At 32.2% G+C, this 16801-nt stretch overlaps 2 protein-coding genes across 3 annotated transcripts; both read right to left on the reverse strand.

The window, feature by feature from the left end:
* Positions 1-561: 561 nt before the first annotated feature.
* LOC120135847 (ethylene-responsive transcription factor ERF115-like) lies at positions 562-1403 on the reverse strand. The gene is made up of 2 exons (XM_039152025.1): positions 1298-1403; positions 562-1124 (listed from the first exon to the last, which is right to left on the reverse strand). Exons 1-2 carry the CDS (start codon positions 1401-1403, stop codon positions 562-564), a joined length of 669 nt encoding a protein of 222 aa, XP_039007956.1.
* Positions 1404-5805: 4402 nt separating this feature from the next.
* On the reverse strand, positions 5806-11397 carry LOC120136226 (protein BONZAI 2-like). 2 transcript variants are annotated; one of them, XM_039152329.1, is made up of 16 exons: positions 11176-11397; positions 10819-10866; positions 9694-9842; positions 9545-9593; positions 9160-9216; positions 8753-8941; positions 8526-8660; positions 8107-8168; positions 7923-8025; positions 7738-7852; positions 7155-7231; positions 6934-7071; positions 6675-6839; positions 6484-6597; positions 6311-6407; positions 5806-6233 (listed from the first exon to the last, which is right to left on the reverse strand). In XM_039152329.1, the coding sequence occupies exons 1-16, from the start codon at positions 11320-11322 to the stop codon at positions 6139-6141; spliced, it is 1740 nt and encodes a 579-aa protein (XP_039008260.1). In that variant the 5' UTR covers positions 11323-11397; the 3' UTR covers positions 5806-6138. The 2 variants fall into 2 exon arrangements, with proteins under 2 accessions (XP_039008260.1, XP_039008261.1); XM_039152330.1 differs by having other exon boundaries at positions 9694-9882; positions 11176-11268.
* Between the last annotated feature and the right edge of the window lie 5404 nt (positions 11398-16801).

The following is a 16801-nucleotide window of genomic DNA, read 5'->3' on the forward strand; positions in this document are numbered from 1 at the left end:
GTTTATCGATATAATCATAATTGTGTAGAGAAAAAGCTTGCTAGATAGTTTAGTTCACTCACCATTCTTTATCACTTTGTAAAGTGTGTTCATCACTCTTTTATCACTTTATAAAGCGTCTCGTTCGACAGAAACAATGAGTTTTTATGAAGACAATGTGTTGATGCTAATACATCAAATATTAGCTATATATAAATACATAAATGGAGACTTTAATGTTTTGAATAATAAATTAAGAACATAAGATGATGTTTCATAAGTTCGAAGGTAGAAAGAATTAGTAATTTTATTTTATTTATACAATTTTTAGTATAAATAAAATGAAAACTTTTATTATAAGCCAATTTCTATCCCATAGAATTTATCCCCACAGGCCACAGGTTTCTTGCATGCAAAGATGCTAAAGTTAATACAGTCTTCATTCATGGTATCTTAAAGGAAATTTTTCACTTCTAAAACAAAAAGAGTTGATAAGGAAACTAAATGCAAACAAAAAAGGAAATCCAGAAGATCATTTTGAACAATTCATTATGTCTCCAAAATTATGAAGCAAACCTGCAATCAATTGTACTGTTTTCTTGAATAGTAATAATCATATTTCTCTCCCTTGTTCTTACCGGGATCCGATTTCGGAGATGAGCCACCGAACTCCAATTGCTCTTGTTGTGGTTGCTGTCGAGATGTTAACATCGTGGAAGATGAAGATGAAGATAGGGTTGTGGAGTATGAAGTAAACATTGTGCCGACTGCTCCACCATACTCACCACCTGATAAACCATAGTTTAAACCATTGCTTCCGCCGCCAAAAAGCTGTGGCTGTGCGTACTGATCAGAAAGTGATGATGGAGGAGCTAAACCTAGCGGTGGTGCCAATGGTTCGACTTCGTGGCTAGTTGTGAGACAATCGGATTCGGGTGTTCGATGAACTCTTTCGGGGAAGTTAAGCTTTGCTTTGCTTCCTTTAAACCTAAGAGCAGCTTCGTCGTAAGCTAAGGCGGCCGCTTCGGCGGTTGCGAAGGTTCCGAGCCAGACGCGAGAAGCCTTGCTCGGATCTCTTATTTCAGCGGCCCATTTGCCCCATGGCCTTTGCCTAACACCTCTATACTGCACTCTCCTCGTCTTTCCTTCAAACACAATAATAATATAATTTTAAAGCTAAATTTAATAGATCTTAATTCCAATGCCCTAAAACCTGCAATCATATGAAAATCTTTCTGAAATCATTACGAGAGATCATCCGGTTAGGGTTTATCACCGTTATTCAGTTGTAATCAAATTAACCCAGAAACAGTTATACCTTGAGGTTGAGCTTGTTGATGTTGAGATTGATTTTGATCAAAACGATGAAGTTTAAGTAGTGGATTGTTATCGTTCGCGATAACTTGAGTTAGGCCTTGAACCATGGCGTTGGTGTCATGTTGAGACCTAGCCGTGTAGAACTGGTGATCTGCCGCTTCCTCTTTCGCTTCCGATTCATTATCGGACGGCAGCGGCCTCTTCCCTTGCCGTCGATCCACTTTTTTAGTCTTCCAAGATTCCGCTTAGTTTATCTGTTATTTTCTCTCATGCAAAACCGAAAACAAAGATTATATATATAGTTTTTTCTAAGCATAACGCAAATTAATCGACATGGGAATAACTAATTAGAAGAGAAAATGAAAGGAAAAAGGAGAAGCAAATAGTTACAGATAAAACATGAATTGCTACGGCCAACACAAGAGAGAGATGCCAAGAGTGGAGAAACGTCTGCTTATGACTGAAGTGTGAACTAAGGATGAAGATAGCTGAAAATGCTGAAAACCCACAAGAGAGAGATGCCAAGAACGAGAAACGTCTGCTTATGACGGAAGTGTGAACCAAGGATGAAGATAGCTGAAAATGCTGAAAACCCTATCTCTCTCTCTATAAAACAATTGTTTTTAATTACTGTAACTACTATTACATGTTAATGTACTTTTAGTATTTGATATAATATTGAAATTATACGCACCATTTATTTAAATGATCATTTTAGTTTTTATTCTTTTTTAGAGTAATTTTTAACGTTTTATTATTTTAGTTAAAATGACTCCTACTAGATGAAAATTATTTGTTAATTAACGGTCAATGTATTTTGTTGACATGATAATTTTGTATGTGCTTAATTGTTGATGTGTCACACATCACAATATTATATCAAATGATATTATATGTGTCACGTCACCATCTATAACATAATTTATGTCATATCATTACTTTTGATAATATGATTCAAATCACATTATCATTTTAGATGACAAGACATTATTTCATTAATAATTTAACATATATAAAAATATTATATCAACAATATATGTTGATTATTTATCGAATATAAATCGTCTGCCCTCAATAGTGTCCCGCTTCCTGCCCCTCACCATTACACATGTTATATTTATATTTGAACTCCCTTTTATATAATTTATTTATTTATGGATGAATATTAATTTAAAATAAATTATAAGATGAAATATAAAAAATGAATTCCGATTATAGAATGTTATTTTATTGAGTTATCGACTATTAAAAGTTATAAAATAATCATTTAACTATTCATTATGTTATAAACTCGTCATTTTCTGTTAAAAAATTGACGACAGTCTGAGCTCAACGTTAACTTGTTATCGAGATAAGATAAAATATAATCTCGTAATCACAAACGACTATCATATCTCAGTTCGCATGTTAATGTTTAACTCATAATATAAAAATAATTTTACATAAAAATATAAACTTTAATTAAGTTTAAATTTTTTAATTAAATGATTAATTTTGTTTTAAATATAATTGTATAAAAATGATTAAAAATATTAAATATTGTTTAAATTAAAAAGGATTTATTATTAAATTTAATTTAATTTAATTTAAAATATAATTTTATTTTATTACAAAATTAGAAATGAATAAATTCTGGCAAAAATATTAAAATGATTTAAGATATAAATTTAATTTAAAAAAATCTTATAAAATATAATTTTATTTAATCAATAATAAATAGGGTAAAGTACACAAGTGGTCCTTCGACTATATGTGATGCATTGAGTCCTCTGAATATTAAAAGTTCTAAAATAGTTATCGGACCATTCATATGTTCTAAACTCGCCCATTTCTATTAAAAATTAGCAATCGTTTGAGTTGAACGTTAACATGTTGGCTTTGATATGGTAAAATATGATCCTAGAATCATATGAGTTGTATTTTGTGGATCGACTCACCTTTTACATTATGTCGTCAAGTTAGTGTTAAAAAATAACGGCAATACCAATAGACATCAATAAAATATGATTTAATTATATCTCAATTAGCATATTAAAGTCAAACTCAGACGAATGTCAATTTTTAACGAAAAATGATGAGTTTGGAATATATGAATAGTCAGTTGATCATTTTGTAAATTTTAATAGTCGAAAGACTCGATAAAACAATGCTCCATAGTTAGATGATCATTTTATAATTTTTAGTTAGAGACTCAACAAATCAACCTTCTATAGTCAGTGGGCCATTTGCCTACTTTACCCTTGTAAATAAATAAATTATATAAAAAAAACCAACATAAACATATAAAACAAAATATGGCAAAAAAAACATAAGAATAAATGTTGATAATTATTAAAATAATTAATACTAATATTACAGGCTAAACTCACGATATAATGCACTCAAAATAAATAATTCACGAAATAACGTTCTCCCAATATTATTTGCTGAAATAGGGCGAAATCAACAGTAGCCGTAGGTCGCCATGCACTCCCAGCGACCTCCTAGGTCGCCATGCACGCCCGGCGACCAAGGAGGTCGCCATGCACTCGCGGCGACATCCCCTGCTGCATGCTCGCCTGCTCGCGACCTTGCCGGGACTCCATGGCGACCTACACATGCACGATCTCCCTATTCTTCCCATGCATGAACCGATCCTTGGTCGCCCCGAGTGCCCCATGCATGAACCGATCCTTGGTCGCCCCGAGTGCCCCATGCATGAACCGATCCTTGGTCATCCTTGGTCGCCTCGAGTGCCCCATGCATGAACCGAGCCCCGAGTGCATGGCACGATCTCCCCATGCATGAATCCTTGGTCGCCTCGAGTGCATGGCGACCTCCTTGGTCGCCGGGCGTGCATGGCGACCTAGGAGGTCGCTGGGAGTGCATGGCGACCTATGGTTGGGTTGTGCATGTCCCATGCACAGAAGCAAGCCACGTCGTAGGTCGCCCGGAAGGCATGGCGACCTACGGCCACACTATTGATTTCGCCCTATTTCAACAAATAATCTTGGGAGAACGTTATTTCGTGAATTATTTATTTTGAGTGCATTATATCGAGAATTTATCCAATATTACATGGCGTGTAATTGTTTTTTAGATGACTACATGGTGTGTAATGGTGAAGGGCAGGAAGCGGGGCACTATTGAGGGGCAGACTATTTCTATTTTTATTAGTCAACTAAGGGTTCCATCTAATAAAGGTTATTTTAATTTCTAAAAAAAATAAAGATCAAAATAATCATTCTAGTAAACGTTATAATTAATTTTGACATTATATTTATTTTCAAGAAATGATTTTTCTTTTTTAGGAAAACAAAATTATATTTATTTTAAATTTATAAATGCTAAAAAAATAAGTATTGAAAAAACATTATTTTATTTTTTTAAAATATATATTATTTCTAAAATTTCTAGTCTGAATTAAGATTTAAGAATGCTTATTCAATTTTTTTCTCCAAATGGGGTTGACTCTTCATTGACTTGAAATAGCAAGACAATATATGGAATTTGTATTATTTGCATATTCAGCCCAACTGAGGCCCGCTCATTCGTCAAAGTCTCCTCTTTTTAAATTCATCGCCCATCAAAATTCAATTTTCAATTTGAAGATCCAAAATAAATAAAAAAAATAAAACATAACAATAAATAAATACTATTTTGATCAATCGAGATTATATTAAACTCAACTTTAGAAAATTATAAATTAAAATTCAACAAAATCATGGGTTTGAACCCTGACGTTTGCGAATGAAACAAACTGAATTGGGAGAGTCGAATAATCTCTATCAAAAGGTAAAAGAAAATGCGTCATAAAAATTAAAGAAAAATGTGTCATAAAAATGTAGAAAAATATATCATAAAAGTATATTTATTAAAAATTAAAAATCAAAGGAAAAACAAAAAATGGTGTAAGAAAAATGAAAAAAGATAAAAAAAAATACAAATAGTCAGCGACTAATACTAAGACTAATGCCACCACCAGCTAATAAAAAGTGTACAAGAACGAACTGTTGAAGAAGAAAACTTGAGCAGACCGAGAAAAAACTATAAGCTTTCGATTTCATTCATTTAAAAATCATAAAATTTTAAATTAATATGATAATAAATTTAATTTCATACCAGCGTCACAAAACTTTAGTCCAACTTTAAAGGATTTTTTCCTCATCTTTGGAGTAACACAACAAATTAGTATAATTTTCAACTGAATTTTAATTCAGCCGGGTATTACGTTTCTGTCTACATATATAAATTTTTTCGTAGGGATTTATTTGCAGGGATTACTTCTCATTACAGACGCGCATATGATGACTACATATGAAGACTGTTCAACTATGTATTTATTTATTTATACATGCATTGCATTTTATCTATATTTTTAATTTGTTGACTGCCGGAGGTATTCCACGGAAGTTGCTCTCAACCTGGCGTTGGAGGCAGCCTACTACCCTACCTCCTCTTACCCCATTACATATGGGAATAAGATTTTTGTTGTTGTTCAACTGAATTTTAATTCAGTTAATATAATTGTTATTGTAATTTCAAGATACTTAAATACATGTGATTTATGGATAGGTAAAACCCGAATAATTTTCCATTGTTTTTGCCACTCTTTCCTTGGTAGTCGCCAATTATAAATCAGTCTCTATGCCACCCATCGTGGACGGTGGACATGAAAACCAACGCGCCGATAATCCTCTTAATGTTGACAGATGAATCTTCAACCCAACGCCACAATGCCGATATACATTACGCCGTCTCTTTAGGCAAGTTTAAGCGCACAGCGTTTACAAGAAGCGAACTCAAGGCTTTCGAAATCCGAAAAAATAATTTCGATATGCACAATCTTTATATTTATGAAAACTAACTGTTTGGTTTGATATCTCTGCTTCGCATGTAGGTTAAAAATTGTGTTGGTAGTTCTGCCAGAAGTGATTGGACAACACAAGTCCTTCCGTCTGCAACAAGTAAAACTGATTGTTATATCCCCGACTATGGAACATTTCGGAAGCATCAGAATGAGTAAATGACTTACTCTGTACATCCCTGAACGGAACAAATTGAACGATATCTCGGGAAGCAACTCGTCCGGTCGAGCTTTCCAGTCTTTCCCCCTTGTCTGCATCTAAAATCTGTAAACAATACTCCATTAAAGAGATCATTCTCCCTCAAAGGGATATAAATGGGGGATATCCAGTAATAACTCACCTCCATTTCTTTGAAGTCGGCTCCCCCAACGCCAACGATGAGGATTGACAATGGGAGATCCGATGCCTTGACCAGGGCATCTTTGGTTTCTTGCAGATCAGTTATTACCCCATCCTAGAGCAATATTAACAACTATCAGAAACAGTGGCTTTTTCTAATCAACAATAGAATGTATCATGTTAATATCTTACCGTGATTATCAACAAAACAAAGTATTTTTTAGCATCATGGGCCAGGGATTGGCTGGCAATCATTGCAGCTCTGTTAATCACATGGCCAAACAGTGTTGGCCCTGCAAGAGACACGTTAAAGAGTGCACTGGTATAGGCCATCATAATTCCTCGGATTCCTTCAACCTGGAGACAATGATATTTGTTAATGTAGGGGAACAGAGTCTGGGATAAAAGCATAAAAGTTACAGAAATTAGATTGATTCTAGCAACTGCTTACCTCGCAGTAGTTGCTGCTTCCATTCAAGTTGAAACAATGAGAAACTGGACCATCAATGGGGCGTGCTCCGAATCCCCAAGCGGGAAAGCGCTTGTCTGCATCATAAAACTGCAATACCTCTCCAACCTCATAGATTGCCTGGATTAAAATATGCATAACATTTTCTGGGGCATACGAAGGAACAAGACAAATGGAAACTATTAATGATATTTGATTCTTACTTTCTGGTATGCATTCAGCCGTCCTGATGGATCAATATAATGCAAGGAATCCGGGAGGCGGGGGTTGCCATTTGAAGCTGATAGACCACAATTAAGGATTAAAAGGAAAAGATAAAATGTGTTATGGTACTTCTGAAGAACTGCACATGCAGCATGATGCTTTCCACATTCATCCATATGACTTCAAAGTTCAACCGTTTCATATTTATATAAGAAAATCCTAAGGTCCTAAGATGAAGAAGTGCGGCATCATTATAACCAAAGGCCTATATACTTACAGTATGTTTTAGCTGAGCATCCTAAATTTGTTAAACCGGGGGGGGGGGGGAGACAGAGAGAAACAAGGAGGCATAATAGCAGAAATGGTTCTTACAAACAGTTTGTTTAACTAACTAAACTTTTTTCCCTGTGGTTCAGCTTTTCTGTTCATATTGGTTCCATGATTAACTTTATTAAAGATGTGGCATGTTTTGTTGCCAACTTAACAAGAAAAAGATTGAAAAAGAGATATCACTAATAATTTACATAAAGGGTTGCGATGGGCAGAATTTTAGAACATGTCAATTGTACGAGTAAAAAGTACCAGTGAAATCAACGGCAACCATAAAGTTCAGCTCAAACCCCCCGGCTAGGTAATCCAGGAAGGTATATTGGACAGTCTCAGAATATTTTTCCACAAAAAGCTTGCTTTTTAAAACCTACATCACAGTTAGCAAATTACAAAACTGAAGTTCAATATGAAATTAATTTCAGGTCAAATAGTTAAACCTTGTGCTGGTTATCATGCCCAACCAGAGTTGGCAAAAATAAATTTTCTCCTTCCCTTGCAGAATGAAGCTTTTCCAAATCTGCTAGTGACTTATGCACTTTTCTGATAAAACCCAAAAATATTAAGCCACATCAGCAAGTGTCTAAAGGAAAAGGAGCATAAGAAAGTAAGATCAACAATTACCCGATTAGTTCGTGCTTGCCATTGCTGTTGAAGTCAAAACACTCTATCACTAGTGGAATATCCTGCACGTTCATTTGGAAAACGAAAACTCAAAAAATAATCAACAAAAACAGTAAAGGGTAACTTATAGACAAATGCTCAACATCAATGATGAAAACGTCTACACATGTTAAGCAGACACATGCATATTTATGCTGATTGCAATTTATAAACAGATCAGCAGCAATAACCAATTCCATGGTTAAAGACCTCAGAAATTTGAGCAAGATCAGGATTACTAACAGGAAGAATCAACAAACAGTTGGAAAGGAAAATGGTTGCTCTCCGGCAAGACTGGCAAAGACCAACCTTGCATCGCAATATAACAAATTAAGGAAATAGAATATCTTGTTAAAAGTATGAATAAAAACTTGCTATACCTTGCTTCCGATTTGTTCGATATTTAAAAACACTGACTTCCATGTTGGGTTGAGATCATTCTTTAAGACTTCAGTTTTACAAACAGGAATAGAAATCCCATTCTCAACGACTTTTGATATTACCAAAAAGGGATCCTGCAAGACAAGTCCAGAAGTGCACCAATGATAACTAAAGTTCCAGACAAAATATGACAGAGTTAAGAAAAATTGAAATCAGCAATGCATACAGTTTTTGAGAAAAGATCCTTGGATTCCAAATTTAAACACTTCAATGTCATCTCTGCTGTAGTCTTTGAGCTAAAGCATTCCTCAGCATGCACAGTAAGCTTTCCGCGGTGTTGGGAATGGATTGATGGGACAGACTCTTCCCTTTGTACAAGATCCAAGGTTAATGACCTGTTTGGTTTGCTTACAATCTGTAAAACAAAAATCATTATTTGATTAATAACTATATTGGGAATAACAATTTAACTAAAATGAAGTTAAGTGAATATCCGTAGATTTTATTTTAAATCCAAGTATTTTCAACTAAAGTAGGGCATTCCATTATATTAGATCTTTGTATTCAAAGACCCTGTTTAACAGGGAGAGACACTATATAAGGAAAAACGAGTAAGAAGATACTTATGTATACCTCTGACAATGCACAACTTGCCTCACCTAGATATTGCTGCTCCTCCAGCTTAAGCATCTGTGAATAAGTGAAAGTATCAACTAAAATTTCATGCTTGCATGCTCTGTTATGAAGGTAATATTACTATATTAGGGGAAATTGTTATAATCATTAACAAAGTCAAATCATATTTCCAAATAACAGAAATGTAAATAAGTATACTACTTCTGATAAAATAAATCCGAAACAACAACAACAAAGACAAATAATATACATTTGTTTACGTGTGTGTGTGTGTCATAAACACGGTATACATATTCCTGTAAAGTATATCAGTTCTAAGCCAAACTCTTCAAAAAGGGAGGCAGAGTGTGGGGGGAGGGACAAGAACCATAATCAAATATACCTTTACTGCGACATTATGAAACTGAGTGTCAACATCAAAGACACGAAACCTGAGATAACGGAAAATCAAACAAGTTAAATTACAGTGAAAAAAAATCAAACCATCATTTTGCTGACCCCCCAAAAAATGACTTGAAGAATAGATCTTACAGCAAGATTTGAACAATCTCAAACTGATAAGTAATTGTATACTTTGTGATCCATGTAGGATTCAATGAATTGAGAACTACTTCGGTGCGAAATACTTCTGTAAATGCTCCATCTCTTTCTTGAATATAAACCACCACCATAGGATCACTCTAAAGCAAACAAAACTTATGAGATATCAGGCTAAGTTTTCTGCAACAAAAATATAATTCCCGTGACCAAAGAATAAACCATCAAAATAAAGTACATAAACATCATCAGTTAATACAAAAATTGCAAAAATATGTAAGTGGCCAACTAAGCGTTCAAAATAATGCTACGCAGAGACTTATTTTTCATGCATGTTAGATTTACCGATCTGTCCTTATCTCTGAATTATTCTTCTATATCAAGTTGCTTACCTAAATATTCGATCAAGATGATGGCATTATCCCTAGAGTTAGTGACATGATTATTGGATTCATCAAGCTTATATTCCTAGGATGTTTTAAGATAGAAGCCTTTGCTTGGTCAGTTAGGATATGGGATTAACAAAGGAGCTCTTCAAGTATTTTTCCCTTGCAGATTTCATCCTTGAAACATAGCATGATTCATAACTTTCTGTAACACTACTACTCTTAATAGCCAAGCAAGCAAGAATACACCATACCCTTCTTCATTACGTGATGAGGAAACCCCACTTTGTCGGTGGCATCAAATGCATCATTTAATTTTAACTTGTCTATACGGAATCTAAGTTTCAATTTAAAAACAGACTCTTAAAGTTGTGTAGCCCGTATATTATAACACATTCTTTCTCTCTACAATGTGACTTCTCACCTTCAACTCCTGCTTTCTACTCCTCAAACCTTATTTCCTAATTCCACTTATTCAAAGGCATCATTAAGTCGGTGTGCACCAAAAAGATCCTACATAAATTCTATTACCGGCTATCAACTAACACAGCATCGAGTAGCCCCTTAAGCTCAGAACTTTTTTTGCTGGAAGTTTTACCGACCTTTTCACCATAATTTTAATTTCAACAACAAAGTCAAATGTAGTTCAGCAAAATCAAGGCACTGAACTTCTTAACTACATCGCATGTACAGTTAAGAGTCAATTTTGCAGTATATTCATATACGTACATACCTTAGAGAACACATCCCTGTCTCGCAAATTTGTAGCAGAAAACGATAACTGCATAACATCGTTTTTTGCACAGAATCGTCAATGAAACAGCAGTGTTAGTTAAGGGAAAAAACAGAAAAGGAAATAAAAAAATAACAAATTTCTCAAATTTTAGAGATAATGAATCAGAAACCAGATTATCTATACAACATTGATAAAAAGAAAGACTCCGAATTTAAATACTAAATACCTAAAAAAATCCTACTCCGTGAAACAATCAGCCAATCACTCAGCTACAAACTAAATTCGACCGTTCATTTTAAGCAAAATTTAGTCATTCTATTTATTATTCGCTCAAGTAACTGAGAAAGAAAAGACCTCGATCTGAGAGAAGAGGCCTTGCATGCCACGAGACTTAAAGTACCAGTCGGCAGCGTCGTTTTGATTGGCAGCGGAAGTGGAGGGGGCGGTGCCACCAACAGCCGTCATCCCGCCGTCGACGTCCGAGCAGCAATTCCCCATCATTAACTTTACTTTTGTAACTCTGTTTTACAACCCGACAAATGATGCACACACATGAACCAAAATCAAAAGTGAAATCTAAAGAGCGAAATTAACTGTTTGCTTCTTTTTTTAAAAAAAACAATTGTAAAATATTCTGCAATGAGCTCTCAAGTTCTCAGGCAATGTTAGGAAACAAGCAATTGGTCCACCTTTTCTCTTTCTTTAACAACAGAAAACGCGTTTTGGTTAGTTATTATACCTTTTTCTTTTCATTTTTTTGTATATTTATATTAATTTTTAATAGTGAAATTTAATTTAAGACAAAATATATTAGATGTTACTGAATTATGATTAAATTATCATTTTGACTATTAAACTTTCAAATGTTGTAAAATAACCATTAAATTCTTTAAAATTTTACTCTTATTATATCATCACAATGACTATTTTATAACGATTTGATAAATTTATAAATTATTTTATCATTTTTAAAGGTTTAATGACCAAAAATAATTATTTGAACATATTTTAATGATATTTAATGTATTTTATTACTTTTTGAACTTTAATTTATTGCTTTTAAATAATCAACTTTGAAAAAAAAAACATTTAAAATAATATTGAAGTCATCACGTACGGAACCTTGGTCTTTGCTTAAAGGCTTGGATTGGTATTTCTTGTCAAAGAATCCAAAAGATAACTTCTTTTTTAACCTCAATTTCCTTTTAAATAAAATGTAAAAAATAATAATTCATACGTAAAATATAAGTATAAGATATGATGAAAGTTTAAAATTGCGTAAATATCATAAATAGCCCCCTTAAGTTTATCATAAAATTGCGCAAATATAAGTATAAGATTTGGCCATTATTTGCCAACATCATTCATGATAATCATGAAGGAAAGCATGTGAAAGTTCATATTCTTTTTTTATCAGCCGAGATGTTTGCGGGACAAGTGGAGCAATCGCTCCTTTTAAAAATTTTAAATTTTTTTTTATATATTTTAAATTTTTTTATTTAAGAATATGTTCTCGGTTTTTTAAAATTTCATAAATACATCTCCTTTTATAATTTTATAATTTTACTTTTTAACAGGTATTCCACAGAAGCTGCCTTCAACCTGGCGTTGGGGGCAGCCTACTACCTCACCTCCCCTTACCCCATTACATATGGGAATAGGATTTTGTTGTTGTTGTTGTACTCGTCGATACGCAAAACTGTGTCTCATTTGTTAAATATTTATCCCCGTCATTTGTCATCAAATCCATAATATCATCAACACGATAAAAATAAAAATGTTATGGAAAATAATCATAGTTGTAATTATAAAATGTAAAGTAAAAATAATTATAACTAAACTTAATTATTATAATATGTTAATCGAATTACTAATAAAAAAAAATTTAAAAATATTTTAATAAAATAAGATTCTTTTAATAGTTTTAGACGATTAAAATATATTATTTTTAGTCTTTGACGATATACAAACATTTGACAGATGTTGTAATTGTTCGAACTTAAGATGTTTAAAAAAAACAATATTTTTTATCATTGAAATCACTCAACGAGTTCATTTATAAATAATATTTAAATTGAAATTAATGAAGAAAACATATACACAGCATAGACTAACGTAATAAATTTAAAAATCGTTAAGAATGCAAACATAAGAATTATGTAACAAGAAATCATGTTTCATTAAAGCTCGTACTTTGACCCATGTTTTCGGACTCATATAGTCGTAAATGCCCACGGGTCTCACAAAGCCCACCAACTTTTCCTTTTAGTTAAGTAGGTGTTATATATATATATATAATTACAATTATCAAATAAATATAAGTTTTTATTTAGTTGGATGAAAAATGAAATAATAGGAGAGACCTAAAAAATAATAATAAATTTTGAATGAGCAATTTTTGGATTAAGTGATTGATTAATTAATTGGATTTCGGGTTTAGATAATTAAAAGTAAAATGTTTTAAAATAGTATATAGATTAACATGAACGTTTTCTTTTCACGTGTATGTAAAATTTACGGTTAACGTCACATTTTATTCAATAACTGAACTATAATTATCAACTTCAAACTATCCCTTCTTTTCCCGAAACAATAAAGAAAGGGTACTCCGTTATTCAATTCAAGAGTTGACAAAACTTTGAGTAGTTCACGATGTGTATTGTTTCATTTACAACCTTATATATGAGACTAAGTGTGTTCCAATTTTGTCACATGGTTCCAATTACACTGTCGGCACAATTTCTCCTATTTTTTTCATTTGAAAGGAAAGATAGGAGGGGGTCCAATATTCTCTATCAAAAATGTTTGGTTTTAGGTTGCGTTTGGTACAATTGAAAATTGGAAAGGAATAAAAGGAGGAGAGAAAATGATTTTGGTGTGTACTTAGTACAATGAAAACTTATAAGGAAATAAAATAGGAGGGAATTGAGTTTTCCTTGTTACCATACAAATGATTACCTCTTCAAAAATCGACGGAAAATAGGAAAGACAAATAAAAGTAATTATATTTTATTAACAAAATTATTAAATTATATTTAACCACATAAAATAAGTAACTGGACCATTGTCCACGGCCTATGATTGTTTGATAAAGGTAGTGGGTCCTCAATTCTTTGGCCCAAAGAAAAGTGTACATATGCAATAAATTAGGTGACTCTTATTCTCATACGTAATGGGATAAGAGAGAGGTAAGATAGTAGGCTGGTGTTGGGAGCAGTTTCCGTGGAGTACCTCCGAATTATGAATTGCCCACCGTAGGACTCGATACCACGACCACAAGGTTAAGAGCCTTGCGCTTTACCAATTGAGTTGGACGGGAAATTCAAATTTCATATGCAATGAATATAGTTATTATTAGATTGGTAGCGTGGAAAAAAAGTGATCCCTGAAAATAAATTAAATTACTCCATTTTTTAATTAAAATTATTTCATTTTATGTAAAGGGTTGAATTTAAAATTCTCAGGAAAAATGACATACTCTTTCTACCGGTGCATGCCTAAAGCACATTACAAAGCGCTATTTATTTTGCCACCGACTGCTTACATGGTCTGATATTTAAGAAGATTTAACCATCATCTTAATAAAATAGTGTGATGATATCATCACCAAACACATCACACTAGCACTTCATGGTCGTCATTGGAAAACAATTGCTCCTGTGTTTGTCATCAGTTTTGTTTTGTGGTGTTGCCATTGTGATTGTGGGGGAAACTGTTTGGCTCACCACTCGTGTATTTCAACGTGATATAAATTGGGAAAAGGGGGCTTCACATTTTCCACTGGATTTTAGTGTCGTGTTGGATTAATATCCTTTCAAACAAACTATATCTGAAAAAAAAACCCAGCAATTCAACCCTAGCTAAGAGATGGAACCCTGTATCGGCCGTCTATATATGTAAGGATAAAGTATAGATTTAGTTATTTACCTATTTTTGTATTTTTGTTTTGATTATTAAAGTATTTTTTTTCTTCAAAATCATAACTAACGTTAGGTTTTGTATATGTTTTGATCATCCGTTATTAACAGTGATTTTGACGTGGCACGACATCAACAACATCGTTAATTTTTTAATAACGGTGACTAACATAAGAATAAAATATAATGTTAAGTATGATTTTACAGAAAAAAAATAGTTGGATGATCAAATCATAAATATATAAATACATGAGTGACTAAATAAGTAGTTTATAAAGTTAAGTGTCGGTTTAGATTTTAGTCGACCGAACTCAACTCGAGCATTTTCTTTTACATTTAGGGGGTGTTTGGTTCAAGGATTGTGGGATTCCCATGTCCCATGTTTGGTTGGCTGGGAATCTCATTCTCGGTAATGTTTTATTATCAATAGTAGATTTTTTGGGGTATATTACCGGGAATGTCATTACCTCCATTCCCTTAGGTATTGTAACATTATCGGCTTTTTGGACTAAAATGCCCTTAATTTTTTTTTTAAAAATATCCTTATTCTGTCATTGAATAATAAAAATTCTACGAAGGTTAAATTACAAATTTATCCTTAAATTATTTTAGATTTACAAAAAAAAAAGTCTATAATTAAAATTTTATAAGAAGTTCAGGGTTTAAAATTTTTTTTACCCTTTCATTAAACCTTTTTTATATTTTTAATTTTATAAAAGAAATTGTATAAATATTATGAATTTAATTTTTTAAAGAAAATATATAAATATTTTACAATTTGTAATATTATACAAATATATAATAAGGACAATTTGGTCAAATATACATTCCAATAATGTTCTATTCCTTTAACCAAACACGGTAATCTTACATTCCTGCTAAATCAACCAAACACAAAATACAACATTCCCAGTAATCTTATTCTCTGGTAATCTTTTATTCCCATTGATAATCTTACATTCTGTGAACCAAACGCACCCTTATCACTCATTTTGACTAAGAGTTTATAAACGCTCTACTCTATCTGATATTCATTCCGGTTTTTTAGGTAAAAAATTGCACTTAATCTGACATGATATATATATATATATTATTTTTATTAGATAAAACAAATATTTAATTAAAAAAGTTATAGAGAAATATATATTATTGTAATTATCTTTAAGTATATAAAAAATAATTATATTATTATATAATCGGGTTAGGTATGAGATTTTTAACTCTAAACAGTGGCAAATGCATGTGATGTTTAGGATGGGCTAATGCCCTCTCAGAAATATGAGTTTTCTGTCTATAAATTTGAATCTCTTTTTTTTAATTATCCATTTTACTTATTATGTCTATCCTAAAATTTTATTTTACTCGCCTATATACAAAAAGTTTATAGTGTTAATATATGTGTATTCGTCCTAAAAAAATTCGGAATCTACCACTAACCCTAAACATAACTTTATTCTTCCAAAAAAATATGTAAACTTAAATCGACTAAACTCGAAATTTTATTTAAAAAAAATTGATGTTATGAAATCGAATCGAATTCATATGCCCGCCATCCCTATATTTAACGTGTGTGTTGCTGTTTTTTTCTTTTAATAATAATAATAATAAAGTTAATTGTTGTTTTTGCGAGCAATATTTCCCTAAATAGTTTTTTTTGGGTGCAAAACATGACCAACAATGTCTCCAATGGGTGCTGGAGGATCCATGAGATTTTGTCCCCTTGGAGATGAACTCTAAAACTAATAATTGAATCAAAAGAAATTCTCAATTACATTTATTTATTTTATAAAAAGTGAGATATATATATATATATATATATATATATATATATATATATATATATTAATTTAACATTATGTAATCAAATTACAAAAGTTTAATAATTATATAGATATTTTATCTGAAGTTTATGAGCTAAATTAAAAAAGTAACCTTTTTTTTACTAACGTAACATGTAACCAAACTAACAATAATTAACGTTTTAGTGATTAAAATGTTATAAACATAGAGATCAAAATATTATAAATTGGCAACATCAATGACCGAAATGTTATGTTTTCAAA

The sequence above is a fragment of the Hibiscus syriacus genome, unplaced genomic scaffold, assembly GCF_006381635.1.
Source record: "Hibiscus syriacus cultivar Baekdansim isolate YM2019G1 unplaced genomic scaffold, ASM638163v2 tig00110621_pilon, whole genome shotgun sequence".
Lineage (NCBI taxonomy): Eukaryota > Viridiplantae > Streptophyta > Magnoliopsida > Malvales > Malvaceae > Hibiscus > Hibiscus syriacus.

What these genes read in the sequence shown, in the direction of transcription:
- LOC120136226 (XM_039152329.1), bottom strand. Translation starts at nt 11,322, where the DNA reads ATGATGGGGAATTGCTGCTCGGACGTCGACGGCGGGATGACGGCTGTT. An exon ending in TTCATAATGTCGCAGTAAAG is followed by an intron (nt 9,217 to 9,544) that starts GTATATTTGATT and finishes ACTTATTCACAG; the next exon opens with ATGCTTAAGCTGGAGGAGCA. An exon ending in CCGACTTCAAAGAAATGGAG is followed by an intron (nt 6,408 to 6,483) that starts GTGAGTTATTAC and finishes TATTGTTTACAG; the next exon opens with ATTTTAGATGCAGACAAGGG.
- LOC120135847 (XM_039152025.1), bottom strand. Translation starts at nt 1,403, where the DNA reads ATGGTTCAAGGCCTAACTCAAGTTATCGCGAACGATAACAATCCACTA. An exon ending in TCAACAAGCTCAACCTCAAG is followed by an intron (nt 1,125 to 1,297) that starts GTATAACTGTTT and finishes TTGTGTTTGAAG; the next exon opens with GAAAGACGAGGAGAGTGCAG.